General features: G+C 41.9%; 1 protein-coding gene across 1 annotated transcript; it reads left to right on the top strand.

Annotated features, from left to right (window-relative positions):
- The first annotated feature begins 600 nt into the window (after nucleotides 1–600).
- On the top strand, nucleotides 601–23,818 carry CPB2 (carboxypeptidase B2). The gene is made up of 11 exons (XM_064440853.1): nucleotides 601–705; nucleotides 4,763–4,838; nucleotides 8,871–8,995; nucleotides 9,086–9,194; nucleotides 9,716–9,817; nucleotides 10,361–10,465; nucleotides 16,318–16,434; nucleotides 17,420–17,510; nucleotides 20,903–21,105; nucleotides 22,950–23,034; nucleotides 23,559–23,818. Exons 1-11 carry the CDS (start codon nucleotides 635–637, stop codon nucleotides 23,741–23,743), a joined length of 1,269 nt encoding a protein of 422 aa, XP_064296923.1. The 5' UTR covers nucleotides 601–634; the 3' UTR covers nucleotides 23,744–23,818.
- Nucleotides 23,819–24,766: the final 948 nt, after the last annotated feature.

Below are 24,766 nucleotides of genomic sequence, written 5' to 3'. Positions count from 1 at the left end.
TCCTTGGATGGGTCGAGTGTTAACCAAAGAGGTAGAGCCCAGCTGTGGAAGATGGAGACCTAGTCGATGTGCTCCATTCTGAACTAGAGGAATGGCCCTCAATACCAAGAGTATCACATCCCACTTGCTCCTTGTTTTCTCTGCTAGCAAATGCCAGCAAAAGAAGCTTTCCTGCACAGGATTTTTCTATTTGGACTTAATAATCTCACTCCCTTTCCTCTAATCCAGCTTCATGCTTGGCCATGATGTGCTATAGGAGTGCTGAATGCAGAGCACACTGCTGGACCTCTCTAAAACTCAGAGGATCGCAAAAATTTTGTCTTTGGTGTTCTTTCTTATGTCTGTGGTTCATAGCTGCAATGAAATGACACAAAGGCTGAGATGACAAAGTGACTTGTCAATGTGAAAATGTCCAAAATGTACCTTATCCTTTCATGGAAGGACAACATCAATATGAGCAGGACCTCCCCAGGGAGCTCTGTCATATTGACTTAGCCACCAGGAGCCTGGGGTTGAGGTGAGAGAGAGTATTAAATTTTAACCACTCTTTAAATAACATTTTTGAAATCAATAATGTGGGTCCTGAACCCTTGGCTTTCCAATTGCATTTGGTTTCATTGTGGACGCTGTGAAGATGAAGTTTTACCTGCTGTTTTTTACCCTATTTATCTGGATTCAAAAGAAGCATGTCTTCACTCTTCCAAGGTAAATATCTGATGGTGCTACGGGGCTCTTAGCGCATGGTGAGTGGGACAGGGAAAGTATTGAAGCAAAATAACTCCAAGTTACATAAGAAAACATTTGGCAAAGGTTGACATTTTTTATTGCTCTTGTAATTGGATATGTGGTTCAATTTAACATATAGATGGTGGAGGAAATGAAATTATTCTAAGTCTTCTCTGCATCCATAAATCCTATGTTTTTAATCATATTAAAACTATTCTTTTTGGTCTAAGTGCAAATCAATTCTGTTCATTCAGTGCTTTTGAATGCCAATAAAGGGCATTCTGAAACTTAATGGGAAAAAATAATTTGCTTCATTTGCCTTAAAACAAGACCTTAAATGAATTACTTCTTGAGGTAGAGAGAGAAACCATTTCAGAAAGTGCTAACAATCTGTTTTCTTTCTAAAGCAACTTTTATGACTGTTTTTCCAGTCATAAATCATTTTTGAATAACCATTTGGTATTTGTACAATGTTTCAGAAGCAGCTTTATTGTTACCTATCGATAAACTTCAGAAATGCCCTGAAACCAAATGCTTTGTTAAAACATGAGAACATATGTCAGAGATGAAGACAGCCAAAGTGCTTTTATTTTCTACATGTACAGCTGGTTTAAAAACTTGAAATGTTTTAATAGGTAGAACTAAAAGGATAAGACCCTCATGTGGTGATATTAAGCAAGATTAATAACCTATAGGAATCACGATTAAACACAGCCTGCTCCCAGGACTGAAATACCTACACAAATAATAGTGAATTATGTCTCACGGCCTTCTGCGACTCTGCACCACAAGCCAGTGGGCAGACCTGTGACAGGTGAACACCTCCTGAGTTCATGCCTTAAAAAGAGGATCTTTCATCACCGTTTGTACTGCAATCATATTTTGTTGTGGATAGTTACAGAGGCGTGAGGGTTAAAGTAGGGGGACAGTTAAACACATTTTTAGGTGAATTCAGTAGAGCAACATTGCTCTGTGCTACTTGAAGGTTCATTTATTTCATGTTTAAATAAAACACTGAATATCTGACCCTTACAGAAGAATACGGCATTTCCCACTGGAAAGCATGAGTCTAAACCTCCCAGCCCCGGTTATGAAAATGGCTAAAATAATGAGATTTTAAAGGTGATATATTATATCTGACTTTTTACTTTCATTTGAGTGCTAGCGTTGGAGGATTTAACGGTCATGTATTAAAGCTTTCCTTTGCAAGGTTATAGTGTGATTACTGCATCTGTACTTCTAAGAAAAATACCGAATATTGCGAGACTTGTGAAAGAACTGATAACACTGGAAAGACACCTAGCTCACTTGTAGGGAAAAGACAAGGCTGTTTGATATTGATGGCTGTTTGATGCTGATGGCTGTTTGAGAGCCAGCAAGGTGGGAGAAAAGAGAGCCCACAGGCAGCCATCTGTGCTCCAGGCAGAAGAACAGCTTACATGGTCCAGGAGAACAGAAGACGCTGGCAGCACTCCTCTAGCGACACTACCTGCTAGAACCAGGGTAAGATATTCAGCTAGAGACAAGTAGGGAGGCCTCTCTTCTGGAGATATTAGTCAGAAAGAACACACAAGGTTTAAATGAAGCCAGGCTACGAGGACAAAGAAACACATCCATGCTGATGCCTTGTTTTTGTGGGCCTGTGTGGTATGCAATGCTGATGGCTTTCCTAGTGGCTGAGAAATGCAATGGAGAGGAGGGATGAAGAGACTGAGATGCCTGCAGAGAGCCAGCACTGATTTATGTTGCTCTGTGAAATGGTGGCCAGGGCCCCTGGATGGGATTCATCCGACTATATGGGATTTCTACACAGATCTGCATGGGAACTAGTCCCTTCACCTTTCTGTACAGCTAGTAGAGAAAATTATGCATATTTAGGTTACAATTCATTCCAGTTTAGCACACACATCTAAAGTAGCTCAGGTTAACTGGACCCTGAAAGTGCCTATTTCTTTACTAAGAGAGTGACAAGCTCAGATGAAGATATCAAAACTGTCTAAAATGAACTGTAATGCATCCCACTCACTCTGTCATAGCTACAGGATAAGACCTGAGCATTCACTCTGTCATAGCTACAGGATAAGACCTGAGCATTGTAGTGTGGGGATGGCAGCTGGACTTCTCTTTACCCAGAAGTAAAACGGAGAGGAAAAAGAAATGGTGTACAGTGATGGAGTCCAGTGGGACCCTGGCAGAAAGTTGGAGGAGGGAATGAGAGGGATCCTCTTAAGGACAAACTCAAAGAGCAACCAGGAAAGCAGGGCATGAGGACAGAAAGTGAAAGAGGTATGTTCAAGATGAACATGTCCAGCCACACGAGGGCAGCAGACAGGGCAAGGAAGCTGGGGGTGGAGGGTAGTTTCTAACACTGGTGTAAAACAACGAGAGATTTTGTCTGTGTGTTTTCTAAGAGGAGTGGGGCAGAAGACAGATGAAAGGGTATAATGCCAGATCAAAGCAGATGAACTGAGAAACCCAATGACTACAGTTTCAGCTGTTAATACTCTCCATGTTAAACATGAATGCAAGAGCAAGGGCAGAACCTGAATCAGCTTGTTCAGGGTATTCAGGTCCTAGAGGAATCACTGCTAGCTACCACCTGTCCAGTATTTACCACACTCAGCTGAAATATCTGGGGTACAAGTACATACCAGCCTCCTCATTATGGTACTCTCACGCTGTGGAAATCATAGGATGAAACCAGATGCAGCAGCCCTTTTCTGGTCTCCCCTGTGAAAAGACTTCCCCAGATACGAGAAGACAAATTCACTTTTAAAGTAGCCCCAAACACACGCTTTTGGAGTGCACTTGCCTAAAGAAATAAGTGAACTGCCCACCCGGGCTATCCCTGACTGCTTTTTGATGCTCTGTCAAATGATGGTGGAGGCAAAAATAGGGCTGGCATATTGTTGGTTCTGCATGAGAAACAACAGCGATTGCTTGGAGCCTGGCTAAAAGTAGAAAAGATGAATCACCTGGTTGGCAGATGCTGTCAGGTCTCTGCTTGAAATCAGTCACAACAACAAGTTGGGACAATCAAGTTATGCAGCTTGAAAACATTAGTTTTGAGAGCCCTGCCTCTTTTCTTTTCAGAACAGCCTTTGCAGACAGGGCTGGCAGGGACTTCCAGTGCCTGGTTTATGCGCTGCCACCAGCTCCACACGATTAGAGGGCCAAGAGCCACACCAGCCCAGAAAATAGAAATAGGGGTCTGACATTTCCCTGCGTCTCCTCCTTCTACACACACATATTATTTTAATTATCTCTCCAATGCAATTTTGAACTACATGGTGTTCGGGGCACTGAAGACCCGGGCTGGATTTACAATGCAAAGTGGTATTTTTTCTTTCCAGAAAGTGAATTTCACTTCTGTCACCGATAGTGCGGTCAGGCATGGAGTAGCTGGGAAATGCCATCTCACGTACAGTGTGTCCAGACCACGGGTTTCAAGCAGAAGAGGAATATAAGTTACCAGGCAAAGAGGGGGAGGACAGTGATAAAGACCAACTAAAACCATACCTGGCTGAGGGACAGAAATAAGGAGTTCAGAAAAACTGGACTGAAGTAGGAATGATGATGGCAGTAGCCTCTGTACATCTACAAAACATCATGTTTGGCTTTTGCCAAGCTGGGAGGGCTGATGTCTCTGCTGAACAGTGACTGAGACTGAGAAACTCAGGGGTGAACAGGAGAGCTGTCATCCTGGTCTAGGCTAGTTTTCCACTGGTCCTGCTGCACTCCAGATGAGCTGGAGCTGGTTGCTGTTGTGCTGGTGCCATCTCCCAGGAGCGATCTCAGAGTCCAGCAGTAGATATTGGCTACCAAAGCCCTGCACCACCTCTTTCATGGATTTTACTGATTGGCAGAAGCAGAGGCTGGAACAGGACTCGGCATCTTCACTATTGAATCTTTACTGAGTTCATGGTGGCCAAGCCAGGGAAGACAAGAAAGGCCGAGCCTGCTTCTCTACTTTTGTGTGACCTAGAGTAGTTCCAAGTACCTGTGCTTTACCTAAAACGCTTTTTTTTTTTTTCAGGGATGAAGTTTTGTGGGCTCTCCCACAAACAGATGAACAGGTTGAAGCCCTTCAGGATTTACTGAACACCACTGAGGTAAACAGATCCCTCTGTCTCTCTGGTCTCTAGGCCAAATTCTTCCCCAAAGTGCACTAATACTGTTCCCCCCTGCCCCGGAGAAAGATTTAGCCCACTTTCATTCATCTTAACACATCAACTCAGAAAATGCTTGGATTTCATTGCTCAGCTACCTTCTGATTTACATGAGAAGACCCTCTCCTTCATAATGGTATAGTAGTGCATCATATCAGAGCTCAGGCTTCTGCAATTGATTTCATGCAAGACACTGCAAAATTGGCAAAGCACCAACACACAGTAAGTCAAAATACATTTGCTAGGGAACCTCAGCACTTTAGACCAACGCAATCTTGACCTACATGACTTGCACAGCTTTGAAGTTCAGGACTGGATTTTTGTGGTATTTTTTCTTAAAGCATTTAGAAGATAAAAATCTCTTAAGCAATATTTTTTTGTAATTTCTATCTTTCATTAAATGTCGTGGTTTAGCCGGCAGCTCAGCCCCACACAGTCGCTCGCTCACTCCCCCACCGGTAGATGGGGGAGAGAATCAGAAGGGTAACACTTGTGGGTTGGGATAAGAACAGTTTAATAATTAAAATGAAAAGAAAACAACAACAGAAATGCAATGTAAAAGAGAACAACGAGAGGCGCAAAGCCGCGGGGGGGGGGGGGGGGGGGGGGAAGGGAGGGGGGGAACGAACCGCCGGAACAAACCGCACGCGCCGCAGCCACGCGCCACCCGGCGCCGCGCCGCCTCCGCCCTGCCACTGCCCCCCCTCAATATACTGGTCATGGTGTCACATGGTATGGAATGAACCTGCCATTGGCCAGTCGGGGTCAGCCGCCCCCACCACGGCCCTGCCCCTGCCAGCCCCCCCCGCCACGCGGCAGAGCGCGGGAAGCTGGAAAGGTAGCCAACTCCCGCAGTGAGGAGAATTAACCCCTTCTCAGCCAAAACCAGCATATTAAAGAACAGAGTATGTAATTAGAATGAGGCATCTCTTCCTCTTCAAAAGCATTTCCCCAATCATACCCTCCCAGTTTGAAACCAACACTGCAGCAAAGGTGCCAGCATTCCCTTGGCCAATATAATTTACAGGATGATTGAGGATGTGTCTCAGATGACTGAAAATTTTTAATGGTGCCTATGCCTGGTCTTTCTCTGTTGTTCTTGGCTTCTATTCATTTTATGCCCACCCCAAAAATTTTATTAGTCTTCTGCTGTCTCTACTAGCATCTTCTGATCCTTTCCTTCAGTTCTCACAAACCTTGATTATCTTCCTTGCTCTTTTCCTCCTCCACAAGTCAACTCACACATCCATCTCCTTTGCTGTACCAAAATAAATCTCCCTCCTCCATCATTTCCTCACCACTGTCATTCTTCACTTTATTGTACACAAGAGCCCCAAGAAATCATGAAGAACAACTGAAGTACATTCAGTGCAGAGAGAACATGTGGTGGTTTCTACCAAGTCACTCATGTGAACATGCAAACTGAAAATTTTTCAGGGGCTACAAACTGGCCACTTTTTTTCCATGGCTATAAATTGGGCAAGATACATGAAGAAAATGTAAAGATGATGTGAGAATGAAAGGAAAGGGAAAGGGAAAGGGAAAGGGAAAGGGAAAGGGAAAGGGAAAGGGAAGACACAAACAGTACCTCCCAACAAATTTTAAAGGTTACAATCTAGCAAAAAAGAAACAATTGAAAATTAGCATCTCATAAGAAGAATTATCAAACTAATTATAGGTGCTACTCCTGCAAAAGTTGGAAAGCAAAAACCTAAACCAAAGGAAATGCTTTGTCCTTACAGCACACTCATTGCATGTAGCATCCATCAGAAGTCCCAGACTCAGGAGCACCTACAACAGAGTCTTTTGTAGCTGCCCCTGGGGCAGTATTGACCATTGCTGATGATGGGTAAAAAGATCAAGAATCACAGAATGGTAGGGTTTGGAAGGGACCTCTGGAGATCATCTCGTCCAACCCCCCTACTTGAGCAAGGACACCTAGGGCAGGGGGCACAGGACCACGTCCAGGTGAGTTTTGAACATTTCCACAACCTCTCTGGGCAGCCTGTTCCACTGCTCTGGCACCCTCACAGGAAATAAGTTTTTCTTCATATTGAGGTGGAAATTCCTGTGTTCCAGCTTGTGCCCATTGCCCCTTGTCCTCTTGTTGGGCACTATTGAAAAGAGTCCAGCCCCATCCTCTTGACACCCACCCTTCAGATATTTATAAGTCAGTCTTCTCTTCTCCAGGCTGAACAAACCTAAGTCTCTCAGCCTTTCCTCATAAGGGAGATGCTCCAGTCCCCTGATCATCTTCGTAGCTCTCTGCTGGACTTGCTCTAGCAGTTCTGCATCCTTCTTGAACTGGGGGGCCCAGAACTGGACACAGTACTCCAAATGTGGTCTCACCAGGGCAGAGTAGAGGGGGAGGATAAACTCCCTCGACCTGCCGGCCACACTCCTTTTAATGCATCCCAGGATACCCTTGGCCTTCTTGGCCGCAAGGGCACATTGCTGGCTCAGGGTCAGCTTGCTGCCCACCAGCACTCCGAGATCCTTCTCAGCAGAGCTGCTTTCCAGCAGGTCAACCCCCAACCTGTACTGGTGCATGGGGTTGTTCCTCCTCAGGTGCAGGACCTTGCACTTGCTCTTGTTAAACTTCATCAGGTTCCCCTCGGCCCAGCTCTCCAGCCTGTCCAGGTCTCACTGGATGGCAGCACAGCCTTCTGGCGTATCAGCCACTCCTCCCAGCTTGGTATTGTCAGCGAACTTGCTAATCATGTGCATTATCAGAGTTTCCCATTTACCCCCATTCATTGCTCCTCTGCCACCTCAGCTGTGTCAATCCAGTTCCTTAGTTTTCCTTACTCTCAATTCAACAAATGTCTACACCAAATTGGAATTAAATCCGAACTGATGCACAAAAGTGCAGACAGCAGGCTAGCCAGGGCAGCAGGCAAATCAGTGCAGGGGAGCTAAGCATCCAGTTCGCTTCTTGGATGGGTTTTCCAAACAATGCTGAGCCATGCAATGCTGTTGCTACCCTGCCAATAGTGTCTGAGATGGCTACACTGGGACTAGCTCAGCCATTTGTATAGCTCATTGCAGTAATATATCCAGGGGCCAAATGCTTTACCATTTATTGTTCTAATGTCTTAATTAAACGAATGGATGAGTTTTGTGTATGATTTTGCAGACATGTTCTCTCTGAGAAATGAGCAAGGTAAACAGCTGGCAGCTGATACGTGCCTGGAAACATGGTTCCCTAAGTTGAATATAACATTCCTAGTGCAGCTGCACCAGAAAGAAAAAAACCGAACCCTATTGTCTGGCAACTCCATGCTGTATGCCTTCAAAAATGCATCCAATCCATGTTGACCTTTTTCACATTGTAAATTCATGCCTAGTTTTCTGCTTACTCTCACCCCTAGATCTTTTGGTATTATTGGTTCTAAAGTTTCAGTCTTTTATGGAATATGTTGGCTTCTGATTTTATTATTGTAAAAGATTTAATTTTACCAAGAAGAATCTCATTTTCTTATTTTCCTCCCATTCCTAATCTCTGTATTGCTGCTTCAAATTGACTTATATTCAAACCCCTTCTGGCATTTATTTCCTCCCTGACTAAAGTCATCAACAAATACAATCACTACAAAGACTGGTCTGATCTTCATTAATTTTCCAAATACCCTCAGGGAAAATAACTCTCAGCAGACTTGAAAACATGTAACATAATAACCAGCTAAACATACCTATTATACTAGAAATACTATCTCAGAAAAGGTTATTTTCCTGTCTCTGTTCTTGATTTACAAATTTATGTGCAGAAGTCATTATAAACATTTCTTAAATACACAGGTTTCATTTCCAGCAGTAGCAGAATGCTATGATACGACACAGGGAACATTAAACTGCTTGTTACAAGTGGTCTCTTAAATTGAAAACATATGCTTTGATTATTTTCAAAATACTTATTAAATGTTAGAAAGAATATATTTCTTTCCTCATTAAAAAATGATTTTGGAAACTTTTCAGGTCATTCTCTGGCAACCTGTTGAGGTTCAAAACATCAAGAAGGACAGGGAAGTCCATTTCTACGCCAGGGCATCCAGCATAAGTAGCATAAAAGCTCAGTTAAGGCAACTGACCATCCAACATAGGTATGTACTTTTTATTTGTTGTCATGAATGTTGTTTAAAGTTGTTTGTCATTTATTTAACAGGAGGTTGTGCTCTTTCTTTGTTATTCAGAGTCTTAATGGAAGATGTTCAAGGACTTATTGAAAAACAGACTATCAATGATACAGTCAACCCACGCAGATCTTCATCATATTACGAAAACTACCATTCGATGAAAGAAGTAAGATTTCTTTGTTGTAATCCTTTGTAGATTCAAGGGGGGAAATTTGTCTCATGGCTGAGAATGGAGATAGGGAAAGAAATCAACAGGTAAATCATTACCATTGTATTGCTCAACCACTGAGAGTTGTGCTTACTGTAATGCCTTCATAGAGAAAGAAAGAAGCACCAGAAAAAATCTCATGTATTGCCTCAATCTGCCATCTAAATGCAGTCAATACAGAAGCAAAATGAAGTCACAAAACAACATATAAATATTTAGAACATGAAATGAATAATAATTTAACGAAATAGAACTAAAGAGGAGTTTCAGTAATACACTCAGACTGTATTGTGACTGTATCTTACTGTTTGTTTTAAGAGAAATTAAAGTCAGGCAAGTGGGCTGAATTGCTAGTTTTTCTTTCCCATCAGCAAAAGAGGCAGGGTTTTGGGAGGAAGAGTGAATTAAAGTCTAGACCACTTTCAGAGATGAAGGAAAACAATAGGGGGAAGAAGTATTTACTAACTCCATTCTTGCAGATATATCGTTGGATGGAAGAAGTAGTGAGAGTCCATTCTGACCTCCTCCAGAAAATATATATTGGATCATCATATGAAAAACGACCACTTTATGTTCTGAAGGTACATCTGTGACTTACTGCAAAAACTTTCCAAGTACCAATGTAAGCAAGTGATGGGGTTTGGCCAGAACACTTTCTTTTAGATATACTTATACGCATATTTTTGTGTTCTTTAGAAGCTTCCTAAGTTCTTCTAGAAAGGTGCATTACCTTTGCAAAGGCATTTGACCACATTAGGTTCCTTGCTGGGTCACAGAAGTTACCACATCTAGGCCAAGAAATACCAGCAGGGTGGTTACCCTCCTCTGTTGACTATGAAGCCAATCTAGTTTGTTTCCCTGAATAGTTGGTGATCTACCCACTTGACCTCAGGTCTTGCTGTATAGTCTTGGTGTCTATGTTAGGAGCTTGCTGCAAGCAGTCTGAATGTGGCTCTCTGACTGCATGCGAACGTAACTGACAGCAGTATCCTGGCCCGGGATCAGTCTAAGCTCTCCCTACAAGACAGATGCTTCTTCTTCTGTCTTGGCTACCCTTTTCACTTCTACTTTTATGTGGTACACTTTACAACGGTGACATTTTAATACAATTTCTCTTTTGTCAGCTTTCTAAAAGCCAGCAGAAATCAAAAAATGCCATATGGATTGACTGTGGTATCCATGCCAGAGAATGGATTTCTCCTGCTTTTTGCCTATGGTTCATAGGCCATGTGAGTGATAATCACATCTTATTACCATTTTCAAAAAATCTTTATGCCATTTACCTTCTCCTATGTACCCTAAGGTCCATCAAGTCTTAACCCATTTACTTCCACAACACCAACACGAGATTTGCGTCTAAGCTGCATATGTAGCAGTGAGTGTGTGTGCATGTATGTATGTCAGTAGATAGAGGGGTGTGTGAGAGAGAGAGAAGGTCATATGGATCAAATGCAAAAGAGCTCAGATGTATTCTCAAGTATGAAAGAAACTTCAAAGTATGTGCAGCAAATTCAACAGACATTTACCGTTATGAACAGTCGGGGATGGAGAGGGCATGCCAGGAAAAGCAAGTATTTGGTTATCTACTAGGGCGAAGTCTATACTGCCACATAGATCCAAGGAATTATCTTGGCTCTGGGTCATGCCATACATGGTGCCTCACACCCATATTATTCCAGCTAGTACTGCCTGGAGTAGATCAGAGGACACCCAGAACAAGCTCAAGCTCTCCTACAACACTTGGCTTTTCCCTACATGCCTTCCTAAAGCAATAGATACCCCACGCTTGTGTGCTCCAGGCATAGCATGGCTCCACACCAGCATGCATACCAGCAATCTCTTCTTAGCACTTGCTGTGACGTGTCACCTGCTGCTGTGTCTGCTGCCACTGCTTCTCTGCCTCCTGCCTCTGCATTTTCTATTTGTGCTCCTGCTTTTTTCTGGACCTGCCTCATTCTTTGAATGAGGCCACCCAAGCCACCTTCTTCTGAAGGTACCATCCATGCTAGACACACTCTCATTTCAGACCTCTAGAACACGGCCAACAATTGCCATCCACAGACATAGTACCAGTTGTCATGGTTTTAGCTGGGATAGAGTTAATTTTCTTCACTCTAGCTGCCATAGTGCTGTGCTTGGAACTTAGCATAAAAAAAACGTTGAGATAACACACAGATGTTTGGGCTGTTGCTGGGCAGCGCTTGTACTAGTCAAGGACATTTCCAGCCTCCCATGCTCTGCTGGCTGCACAAGGAGCCGGGAGGGGAGGGGGCACAGCTAAGAGAGCGGATTCAAACTGACCAAAGGGATATTCCATATCATGTAACGTCATGCCCAGTATGTTAACGGGGAGGAGCTGGCCGGGGGAGGGAGGCAGGAATCGCGGCTCGGGCAGCGTCGGTCGGCGGGTGGTGAGCGGCTGTATCGTTTGTGTTTCTGTGTTTTTTTTCCTTTTTTTTCCTTCCTCTTCCATTTTATTATATTAACATTGTTGTCATTATTATCATAATCATTATTATAATTATTATTTTATTGTAATTATTAAACTGTGCTTATCTCAACCCACAAGTTCTTTTGCTCTTCCGATTCTCTTCCCCATCCCACAGGGGTGGGGGGGGAGTGAGCGAGCGGCTGCGTGGTGTTTACTTGCCAGCTGAGGCTGAACCACGACAGTCAATTTTGGCACCCAATGTGGGGCACGAAGGGTTTGAGATAATAACAGTTGCGGGTCACAGCATTGATTCATCTGCTCTCAGTTTTTCCAGTCTTTACCAAGCCGATTGTAAAGTACATGTTAAAAATTGCTGTTGGTTTTTGCAGTTTGCTGTGCTCTGCAGTGATTAGAGATATTTTGCCTAGGAGATTTGTTATTAAAACACTGGCCTTGACTGTTATCGGTTATTTAGGTCTTGCACGGAAGCCGTTACTGTATTTCAGCTACCACCTCATGGAGACAATTAGCAATTATACCTCCTCCTATGAGAGGTTTTTTATGGAGGCAATACAGAATGGCACCTTAGCTACCATCTTATATAATGTCTCCTCCTTCATTACAACAACTTTTCAGTATCTTGAACATCCTTGGGTAGTCAAGATACATCTGTTGGTATTGCTTTGGCAGATGGTGTCAGTTCTGTCTAAGGTTAATAAGCAAGTTAAGAATATAATGCAGAGATCTGCCCCAAGGCTTGATAGCTATGCGTGGCAGGGTATGTGGGATAGTATGGGCAAATGCCTAAGACGGTGGGCCCCCCCTGTGATGTGGGACTTCACCCCTGAACAAGTGCAGAATCCTGAAAAGTTAGTGGAATATTTGGAGGAAGTATGTTGTCACCCTGGCAATTCCAGAGAGATACAAATCACTGCAATGTGCTGGGGCCTGGCTCATGCCTATCGAGCCCTATTTAACACTATTCAGTATCCCCAAGGGGAAGAGAAGGTCTCTGGATCTAAAAAGACAAAGACAAGGAAAGCAACAAGCACTGTGGCCACTCAAACCCCCATGACAGACACTGCAGCTACTCCAACCCCAGTGCCAAGCGTTGCAGCTAAACCAGAGGACCAACCTGTGCCAGTATCAGTCACCCCTACAGTCGAGAAGAAATCTTGGAAGAGAAAGTCAACTCGTTTAGAAAGAGATTATGAGGAACCAGGGCCATCACAAGAAGAGCAGGAGGAAGAGGAAGAACGTGTACAAGAAACGGAAACTACCCGATCCCTATCCTTGAGTGAGTTGCGGGATATACGGAAAGATTTTGGGCGTCATTCAGGTGAGCATGTGATCACCTGGCTGCTCCGATGCTGGGATAATGGGGCCAGTAGCCTGGAATTAGAGGGGAAGGAAGCCAAACAACTGGGATCCCTCTCTAGGGAAGGGGGCATTGATAAAACAATTGGAAAAGGAACACAAGCCCTCAGCCTCTGGAGGCGACTCCTGTCTGGAGTGAGAGAAAGGTACCCCTTCAAAGAAGATATTGTATTTCGCCTAGGAAAATGGATGACCATGGAGAAAGGCATCCAGTATCTAAGGGAATTAGCTGTGCTTGAGGTGATTTATGGTGACCTGGACGATCAATGGTCATCCAAAGATCCAGATGAAGCTGAGTGCACACGACCCATGTGGCGGAAGTTTGTACGGAGCGCACCATCCTCGTATGCAAACTCATTGGCAGTGATGTTCTGGAAAGGTGACAGGACACGAACGGTGGCGGAGGTGACTGATAGACTCCGGGAGTATGAAGCAAATCTCTCTTCCTCGCTCGTCTCTGCTGTTGAGAAACTATCCCAAGAGGTCCAGCAACTCAAAGAAGATAGGTCCTACTCCCCACCAGTACAGACCAGTATCTCAGCCATTAGGAGTAAGCGTCCCTTTGCTCAAGAGAAGTGATACACACGACAGGGCACCCTATGGTTTTACCTGCATGACCACGGAGAGAACAAGAACTAACAGTGCAGCAGTGATGGAACGAGGACTGACTTCAGCATGCAACAATCCAACACCACAAACAGCACCTCTCTGAAAGACTCTAACAATAGATGAAACCCAAAGTCATGGACTAAATGAACTCAATGGACACTTCACAGATATTTTACAGGGGTGGTCCATAGACTAGGGGAATGATAAATGAAACCTGTATATCCTGTTAGAGGATGAGAAGGTGGGTAGGGATTATTGAAATTGTATTGGATAGTATGGGACCTGAGCATGATGTAAATGATATGGAATAAGGGGTGGATACTGTCATGGTTTTAGCTGGGATAGAGTTAATTTTCTTCACTCTAGCTGCCATAGTGCTGTGCTTGGAACTTAGCATGAAAAATATGTTGAGATAACACACAGATGTTTGGGCTGTTGCTGGGCAGCGCTTGTACTAGTCAAGGACATTTCCAGCCTCCCATGCTCTGCTGGCTGCACAAGGAGCCGGGAGGGGAGGGGGCACAGCTAAGAGAGCGGATTCAAATTAACCAAAGGGTATTCCATATCATGTAACGTCATGCCCAGTATGTTAACGGGGAGGGGCTGGCCGGGGGAGGGAGGCAGCAATCGCGGCTCGGGCAGCGTCGGTCGGCGGGTGGTGAGCGGCTGTATCGTTTGTGTTTCTGTGGTTTTTTTCCTTTTTTTTCCTTCCTCTTCCATTTTATTATATTAACATTGTTGTCATTATTATCATAATCATTATTATAATTATTATTTCATTGTAATTATTAAACTGTGCTTAACCCACAAGTTCTTCTGCTCTTCCGATTCTCTTCCCCAACCCCAGGGGTGGGGGGAGTGAGCAAGCGGCTGCGTGGTGTTTACTTGCCAGCTGAGGCTGAACCACGACACAGTTCATGGAAAATAATAAACTAATGATGGGATGAGACTGTAGTATGGGCTTTGCCCAGCCAGCCTTGATGTGCAGCTGCAGACCAATGGTCATATCTGATCTTTAATATTTTTAATATCTACACTGGTCAGGATAGTGAACAAAGGTACACTAAAGGATACAACATCCACGGTTTACACCTGGATCTTAACATATGTTGCCTTGGTCTTTTTGAATTTAGGGCATCTCTGTTCAACTCATTATGCTGAGCTGCTAGCCCAGTTCCTAGTATGGACCAGGAAAAGGCTCCTACGACCTTTCTAGCCCAGACAAGAGTGCCCAGCTTGCTCAGTTACTGTCCTGAGATATTATTTATTGTCCTTCTTTCACAAAAGCAAATTTCACAGTAAAATAAATTAGATGGGATTGAGACTTCACAATCACAATCACAATCACCAGTACTGCACGCAGAGAAACAACATAGATGAGTCCTGGAAACATGAATTATGGTTTGGCCATGATGGAACTAAATAATGATGATGATGATGATGATAATAATAATAATAATCATCATCATCATCATCAAAAATGTGTTTATTTCTGTCCTCAGTCACAACTATAAAACCTCAATGACTATAACATTTGAAAGGAGATTGCAGGAGTTAGGGACAGATACAGCTGAACATACCCTGTGACCCACTGATAATCCCAGCCTTCGAGATTCCCTTGGAGAGAAATGCATTTGCCCTTTTCATGCTGCTCCAAATAATTACCAGCTGTGCTGTCACTTTGCCAGTACATGTCCCTGCAGCATTTTTCAGAAGTAACAAGCTGAACATTTAGGTTCTCCATCCCCTTGATCTAATTTATGTGTTTTAAATTCAAATTTTATTTCTGTATCACTTCATGAAGTAACATTTTAAAACCTGACATTAATACACAGCTGCACACACACATTAATATCACTAGCTCTCTCTAGCAAATCCTAGGCATTCTTTACAATGGGTCCACTCTTTGCCATTTAATTTTATCATTAAGATTGTAGAAAGATTGACATTTCTCATTTAGTCACAGAAAGTATATTGCCTGAGGAAAACGAGGAAGGATTTAAAATGAAAGAAGGAGGTTTAAGTAAGGCATAAAGGAAAAAAGATATTATTGAGGACTTAGTTTATTCTAATAGTAACAAAACCACTTATCTAGGTTAAAATTTATCCCTGTGTCATGGACCAACAACCAGGTTAGGCATCACTAAAGCCTTGAAAATAGGCTGTGAGGCAAAATTAGCAATGTAGATCTTACTGGCTCTTGGCATACAAGTGTATTGAACTCACAATGCAACCAGAAGAAATAATGTTATGTACAGCTGCCATTTGAAATGTTACTTGTTATTTTTGTGCTTGCTTTATTTTATGCTACTTTTGTGGTACTTTGGGTGGGAGGGAGGGTTCCTATCACTTATACAAGCAACAAAATCTCAAGCTTTCCTTTTAATAGGCATCAACTCTATCTCATAACCACCTATTAATATTAAAGGACTGCACTGTATCTGATTGACTGTATCCATTCGATTCCTACCCTCTCCCTGGCACTTCTAACCAAAGAGCTACTTTGCTATATAGCAATTTCTGTGATGTGATGTGCCTCTACCAGGAGGTAGAGTGGTCTGATAATTGCACAATTATTTTACACATGCCATCAGGTGCCTTTCTAGGAAGGTAAGAAAACCACAATTATGAATGCCTTTAATAAGTTTCCCCTGTGCTTTATAGGCAATCCATCTGCGTGAGAGAGATCAGACCATGACAACACTTCTGGAGCACTTTGATTTCTACGTCATGCCTGTGGTGAATGTGGATGGCTATGAGTACACGTGGAGCCATCCCTCTGTATGTAGAGCTTTTTTTGACAGGCTGTGCCATGTACTGATGTGCTATTTGTTGGATCTATCAGTGTGCATGCTTAGGGCATCATTTCCATCCTGGAATCACACGCCCCAAGCTCTTTATCTGTGCTTGGACTTTCTGCATCTCTGCCCTATTTAAACCACAGTACTGCAGCTAATTAATTGGCATTTGACCCACAGTACCTTTGTGTCTTCCAAGCTTCTGGAAATGCATTTATAAATGACAGAATCTCATCCTGGGCTTTCAGTACTTCCAGATGTCATGGAACGCCTGTGTCAGCCTTCAGTAGCAAGGTTACAAATACTGGCACAGTCCAGCACAAGCTGAATAGCATGCTGCATCACATAGAGCACAGCCAATTACTCACTCTCTCCTCCTGCAAGGTAGCCCCGTTCTCTGAGTACTTTTTGTTTCAGATAAATGAAGATACAACAGGTGTCTTTTGTCCAGGATTTTTTTTATTGGTTGGAAATTCCAAGCTGTTGAGATGGTTCTTTGAGTTTTAGATCCTTCACTCAAGTTTAAAAAAAAATAATCTCCTCCACTCTTTTACTCGCTCAATCTCCAACCCAGCTTGGCTCATATTTCGACAACTATGCATATACACCTCAACCGCTGCACACCAAATTTCCAACTTTCCCCATGCTGTCAGTAATGCGTATGGAAAGGTTGGGCTTGGACTGCTGAACTCACACATCTGGCCAAACTGTGTGTCTTCTCCCCTTCTTCCACAGTCCAAATCCATTGAAATCAGACGAGATGTGACCACTTATCCTACCCAATATTTCCTTTCATCTTCCAGCCTCACTGGCAATCAGATTGCGGTTTTATAATCTTCCTTGGTTTTTTGCTTCTTCATTTGCCCATGACCTGTAGAGGCGCAAGTGGGAAGTCGCATTTAACGAACCAGTGAGATTGCTTTCCTCAGCTTTTTCCCTGAACATGGCTTGTGTGCCTCTTTCCATAGAATCGTCTGTGGAGAAAGAGCCGCTCATCGCATGGTAACAGCAAGTGCATCGGTACTGACATGAACAGAAATTTTGATGCACAGTGGTGTGGTATGACATAATTTCCTTCCTATTGTACCCCTGCCTCACTTTTAGCCTTTAAAATTCTTTATTTTTAAGACATTTTCATTTACCATTTCACAAAGTTGATATAAAGACAAATGCAGCTGAATATCTGCCACGAACCAGTGAGCACTTCCCCAACTTGGGACACTTATTGCTGGACTCAGGATATTTCCTCCCCAGATGCCACACTGGGGACTAACCTCTTCCTAGTACAATGACAAGAGAGAGGGTCACCGTGACACACCTGGTGCAGGCTGCTGGTGGGAAGGGGGAAAGAGGGAAGAGGTGGCCCTTCCCTAGCTGATGAAGATGTTTTGGCTCTCAGTGTTTGTTCTCAAGGCTATACCACATTTACTTACCTACAGGTACTTTAGCACTTGACAGGTTTTTAATAGTCTGCAGAATATCTATCTTAAAATGTTACCCTAGAGATCAGATCTGGCTTCACTCAGCACTGACACTAACATCCTGTACAACTTTCAGTCATTTTAGTCCACTGCTAAACTGGGAATAAAAATGTTTATTTACCATCCATGGCTATTATACAGAGAAAAACATACTTTAAAAAAAAAAAAAGTAAGGCACAAAACTATGAAGATGGGGACCAAATACATAGATTTAAAAAAATATTCAATATGAATATGTCCTAAAAAACAGGACTTGGAGAACTCTGAAGGAATTACAGCAAAAAAACCCTATGTGATACAGATAATGTAGTGCACATAACGTAATGTAGTGCATTCAACCTGTCAAGCACTTTTGGTCTTAAACAACTTCTGAAGTGGAGGAATGATTGTACTTCACAAAGAGCAGAAGAATACAGATAGTGTAGAAGGTGCTTCCTCTCTACGTGATGTACACCACCTTACAGGGCAAAATCAGATCTTACTTGAGTAACAAGGGAAGTATTCATAGTGTTTTCAGCCACGCCACACTCCTCTCTTAGACATGGTTGAAAACATAGAAGAGAAAAGCCTCAGCACCTTGCAGGGTCATTGGAGAGAAAAAACTGTACAGATGAATCTAAGCACCGAAGTCAGGTGCTTACAATAACTTAAACAGATGATTGTAAGGATGTCTCTAGGTTTCTACTTTTTGTAGTCATAGTCAGTAAAATGCTGAAAAACAAAATCCTATTTTTTGTAGTTAGCATAAAAATATTGTATATACTGATTCAGATACATCAGGAACTGATAGCAATGGTTGAACAGATTTGATCCAGAATATATTAACTGCAGAATCTCCATTATTGCTGTAGCTGTGTGAAACACCAGGAGTTCAACAGGATCCTCAGAAGAACCAAGCTGGAGTTTTATAACTTTATAATATTGTTGTAATTCTTATTAGCTCTGTCAGTTGAATACAATAACACAACTGTGTTCATGCAAAATGACCACAAATTCATGGGAACCTGCAATTTTTATCTTTATTCACATACTTTTAACCAGAGAAGAGTTCTTGTCAGGGGTGCCAAATGTTCAGGCTTCCACTGGCTTTAGATTTGCTTGCAAATACACTGTGTGCCACCGCAAAATTCCAGGTTTTAGATCTATGCATTTAATTAGAAATGTAATGCCATGTTTATCTGTTTTTCCTCTTTAGCAGCTCGGATAACAACTGTATGAACTTTATGAACAAAGCCCTCATGGTTTTTATGAAGAGCAAAATATACTAAATGCATTGATACCTTATGCTTTTCTTTTATACTAATAAAAAGCAAAACTACTCCACTAAAAGCAGTGCACTAACTTGGAATTTGGTCTGTGGAACTAAATCTGATTGGAATGCAGACTTCAATTTTTCTCCACATTTTCCGTATCATTTCCTTAGCTGGCTGTTCTCAGTATGATCAAGAATTTAGGAAAGCACACAGAACATTCATCCAAGATTGCCAGCCAACAGATTCCTCATTGCCTTTTTCCTTAGACAGTACTCATTTCTGTGCAAAACAGAACAGTGTAAAATTTTCATTTTGTCACTTTTGCATTGGTGCATAGAGATGCCAGGAATTTTTTGTATTTTCATGCGTATGAATTTTCATGGACTGTCTGCAAAATCCCCCTTGAGTCAGGAACATTAAGGCTTATACATATATCCCAGAACATAAAGGTATCACAGCCCTCTCTGCCTCAGTACTCCTTGTTTCTGACCTCTCAGTCTGTATCTCCCAGACTCAGTGTCTCTGTCACCACTTCTTCCCACAGCCTGCTCTCTTCACTATATTATTTATGCTTGTTCTGCTGTGTCATACAAGGGTATAGGTCATCTGCGGATTTATTTTCAGTCACTCATATTTTAAAGTGGCTTGCAGTATCTGTGGAACAGTTGAATGCATGAAAATACAGGTTTATTCTTAATATCAACAGCCAGGTACCACCATATCACCTAGTCTTTCTGTCTATCACAACTACATTTCACCCAAGTACACCTGTATGAAGCCTTGCAACTTTTAATTAACTAAAACATATATATACACCAAACTTTTAAAGTGTTTTGGGGGTCTATACATGCTCCCCACTGCTCTGTGGCATGCTATAGATCTTCCCTAGATACCACTGGCACCAGAAGATGTTTCCTTCTCTCCTGTATCATATGATAATAGTGTGCATTGCCTGTACAGGACTGCTACTCTGCAGATGTAACTGGCATTACTGATTTCTGGAAGATGGACATCTGTTAAAGTGTCCCAATGCCCAGTGATGAAGAAAGTCTTGTGGGTGTTGAAGTATTCAGTGAGCTTTATTTCTATATAAGATTCAAGGATAAAATGTCCACCTAAACTACAGACAGTAGCAGAGGAAAAAAATTTACAAAATTTATTAAAACATGAAAACATTTAACTCTGAAGATCCCAGCTGCATCCAGAAAGTTATTTGGTCTTATTCTGAAGATAGCAAAAATGGTAAATCCTAGTTGTCTTATTGGTGACTTGTTCCAGTGCCTAGTCCCCCTCATTCTTAAAAACCTGCATTTTGATTAGTTTTTCTTCAACTTCCAGTTGGCAGTTTGCTTTCCTCTGAGATTAAATAATCACTTAGAACTGCTTTTTTCCTGCAGTACTTCCAGATTTTAAGAAGGGATTTCACAATCTTGTTCTTGATAAATTTAAATGGAACATAGTCATCCTCTCCTCTAAGACTTTGTATCCATTCTTTAATTCATTTTTTTTCTTCACCTTCTCCAATTTTTTTCAAGAGTATAGTAGGTGAGAAATCCTAGTGGGCTCACACCAGTTTCTACAAGCATAAGAGTTCTTTCCATAGCATGGTGGAGTCCACGATTTCTTGAGTATTAGCATCATACTCTGCTTTTTCATTAGACGATCAGAAATGCGGAAGGGAAGTTAAGGAGTTACATTGTGTGCTTTTTTATTACAGGGAAAGGAGCATCTCCCTTAGAATGTCAGGAGACATACTGTGGACCCTACCCAGAGTCTGAGCCTGAAGTGAAAGCAGTGGCTCGCTTTGTCAGAGATCACAAAGACATCATTAAAGCCTACATAACCATGCACTCTTACTCCCAGATGGTATTGTTTCCATATTCTTACACTATGGACAAAAGCAAAGACCATGATGAGCTGGTAAGTCTTCCCGTCTCCTGAAGTTTCACATTTATTTCAGAACATCTTACCCTGCTTGTTTAGGCTTGTAATGCAGAAGTCACAGTGCTCTGAGGATCAAGAAATGAGATATCTGTTGGTGTTCTTAAGAACTTGAAGTCTGGGCTGGTCTAGCAGTGTGTAAGTCAGCAAGCTTCTTCTGAAGACTATGGAAAAATGAAAATATTTATTCCAGACCGATAACACATCAACAACCCCTTACATGTTGAAGGTGCTGCTAAAAGAGCAGAGTCTGTTTTTTGGACACCTTGAAAAGATATTTGTTCAAATCCCTGATCATGTTGTATGGTTTACACAAACTCTGAAATTACTTGGATGTATAACTCTGGAAAATACCCTCCACATACGTAACCAATGAGGTATTCTGGTGGACACTTGCCATTTTTATTAACATTTTTGCTAGGGATACTTACTTAAAATAGTCTACTGGTAGGATGGAAAACATATACTGCTTATGCACGTTCCTGAGCCAACAAATCACACGGTAAAAACTCTCCTAGAAGACAGACATAGTTCAGAACACAAAAAGTAGCTGCTGCTTTTTTCCCATAAAACTCTGGGTTTGTCTGGATCTGGAAGGGATATCCAGGATAAAATGGGATTTTCTAACACAGAGTAATCAAGCCATAAGAGTAGGTGGACAGCTGAGTCATATTCTTCTAATGCAAAGACATCAAATTCCCTAAAGCAAGGAATTCCCTTTCCCGCACTTTCTAGCCCACTTCTGGTGTCTCCTAAGCTCCAAGTGCTGAGGCAAAAAATTCTTTTATTTGCAGCAAGGGCTCCTACCTAGCTGTAAAAGAGAAGCAGAAGTCATGTAAAGGTGACCACAAAGCAGGTTTGCAGGCTTTGGGATTTGCCATATGGGAAGACAGCACATGTCTGAGGCAGACAGGTCATTTTGTATGCTATATGACATAAGGACAGAAAGTAAGAGAGTTTATAAAGATACAGGATTGACATTTGCACACACTGCTGTCGTTGTTGCTGTTTTTCAATCTCATGCATCTCCCATGCCACTTATTTTATTTTTTAAAACTGTATTTAAAAAAATATTTTATTTCAAAAATAAAAGCTGTATAGATAAGAGGACTGTAAAAACTACATGATTAATGCACTGGAAGCATCCTACTTTGTTAGGCAAAGCCCACACAGTCCAATATGGCATTTCCATCGGTAACTAGTGCCAGTATGTTCAGAAGAAGAAATGAAAAAAAATCCAGTAATGTAAATACAGAACAAACTAACTCCAAACAACATATACTCTTATGCTGTCTTGGTTACTGTTGAATTTCCTGAAACAAACTGGTTTATATACAGCAATGAAAAAAAAATGCAGTTGTGAGTGGACAGTAATAATGCATTTGTGACTCCTGCCCTGTAAAGCAGAAAAAGATGCACTAATTCCAGGCATTTAAGTCTTCATAGCTTGAGAGTAGAATTCCCTCAATGAAAATATTTTTCTGCTGTTTTTGTCAATACTACATAAATCAACAGTGACTTAAATACTGTGGTGGAAAAGGAAAAATACAAGATAGGAGGGAACAAATGGTTTCACAACAGTTTGCTGCCTGAAGTGGTGGTAAGGTCCTATCTATGCTTTTTATCTAGCTACAGCAGAAATGCTATCTATAGCAGGGGCATATGCTGAAAATTGTAATCATGTTCAGTGGGTTTTCTAGAGCCTTTTATAAGAGTATTTAACTAAAGAAAGATCCAGACTACTGTGTAAGTAAATCCTAACTGCATACATATTATCTATTATCACAAGACTATAAAGCTAACAATGTTTTGTTTAATTTCAGGAAAGTCTGGCAAAGAAAGCAGCTAAAGCTATAAAGAGAACAACAAGGAAAACCTACAGACTTGGTGCTGGTGCACAAACAATTTGTAAGTATGACTTTACTACAACAATAGGCATGACAGCATATCCTTGCAAGCATCAGAAAACAGGTTTTGAACAGAAAGCTGAAGTAAGGAGCGGCTGAGGGAGCTGGGGTGGTTTAGTCTGCAGAAGAGGAGGCTGAGAGGAGACCTTATCGCTCTCTACAACTACCTGAAAGGAGGTTGTAGCGAGGCAGGGGATGGTCTCTTCTCCCTAGTAACAAGCGATAGGATGAGGGGAAATGGCCTCAAGCTGCGTCAGGGGAAGTTTAGGTTGGATATTAGGAAAAACTTCTTCACCGAAAGGCTTGTCAAACATTGGAACAGGCTGCCCAGGGAGGTGGCTGAGTCTCCATCCCTGGAGGTATTTAAAAGAAGGGTAGACGTGGTGTTGAGGACATGGTTTAGTGGTGGACTTGGCAGTGATAGGTTAGTGGTTGGACTCAATGATCTTAAGGTTCTTTTCCAACCTTAATGATTCTATGATTCTGGTTTCAGGTAACTTATGTATTTTTCCTTTCCTCACATAGATTTAGCTCCTGGAGGTTCAGATGACTGGGCTTACGATCTTGGCATTAAATATTCTTTTACCATTGAGCTTCGGGACACAGGAACCTATGGATTTTTGCTTCCTCCTCAAGAAATTAAACCAACTTGCTTAGAAGCACTTTCTGCTGTCAAAGAGATAGCTCAACATGTTCATCAAAATTTGTGACGTTGAATATAATTTATTCCAGCATGATTGTACTTAGTTCAAATAACAATAAAAAAGCTTGCTGCTTTATTAAAATTATTTCTATACAGGCAAAAAAAAAAAGGATGACTGCTCCCCTATACTTCATTTTAGAATACTTAAGTTTTTTCCAACCAGACTTATATACCTATACCTACAACAGTAGTTCAGTGCACTACAGATAGATAGATATATATAGCGTCACCAAAATTGGGAATAAAACCTCTTAACACCAACGTAGCATTAACAAGTAGGCATTCTCTTTATTGCAGTGCTGGATGCACAGGGGATCCTTCCACCTAACATGCATACCTACTGGAGTTCATATTTGACATTTATACATGGAAGTTAACACATCAAGCCTACCTAATGCATAATCATTGACCTGATTGAGCATCCTCTTCTTCATTGGTCTGTGTCTTCTTCACTTAAATTTAAAGCTACAGTGTAATTTTAATTCACTGTGCGTGCCGAAGAGGAGTGATGGGGGTAGTCCTTTCATCCCTCAGTTGAGTCAGTGGTCACAATCTACCCCTGCTGGAATTACCTTTCCCCCAGTTACCGTGCTTCGGCACCTTCTGGGCCAAGCTGTTGTTCCCTTTATCACTGCTGAGTGATTTGTGGCCTTCCCTTATCTTCACAACCTTGTTTGTCGCAGGTTCTTGAAGTTTTACTGATTTGTATTCTTTTGAGGAGGTTCTTGTTAATGAGGCATTCATTGCGAATACCCTTCTATCTGGCCTAAGTGTTATTTACTACTTCGTTAAAATTCTCAGGTGTTAGTTTCCACTCCTAACTGTGATCCTTTCTTAACTACTAACAACCTCTAAATTATTTCCATTTCATCCAAGAATAATATATATACCTTTGAGGTAACAATTCCCCCCTTTGGAAGTTTCAAATATTTCACCTGAGACTTCCATAATCTTTGGCTAGTATTATGTTTCTTAGCCCTTTACTGACATTAACCACAGGCATTTCCTGTAGGGTCAAGATACCCCATTC

This window comes from Phalacrocorax carbo, chromosome 1 (assembly GCF_963921805.1).
Source record: "Phalacrocorax carbo chromosome 1, bPhaCar2.1, whole genome shotgun sequence".
Taxonomy (NCBI): Eukaryota; Metazoa; Chordata; class Aves; order Suliformes; family Phalacrocoracidae; genus Phalacrocorax; species Phalacrocorax carbo.
The sequence above is the reverse complement of the archived record's forward strand: the minus strand, read 5'-3'. Positions and strand labels throughout refer to the sequence as shown.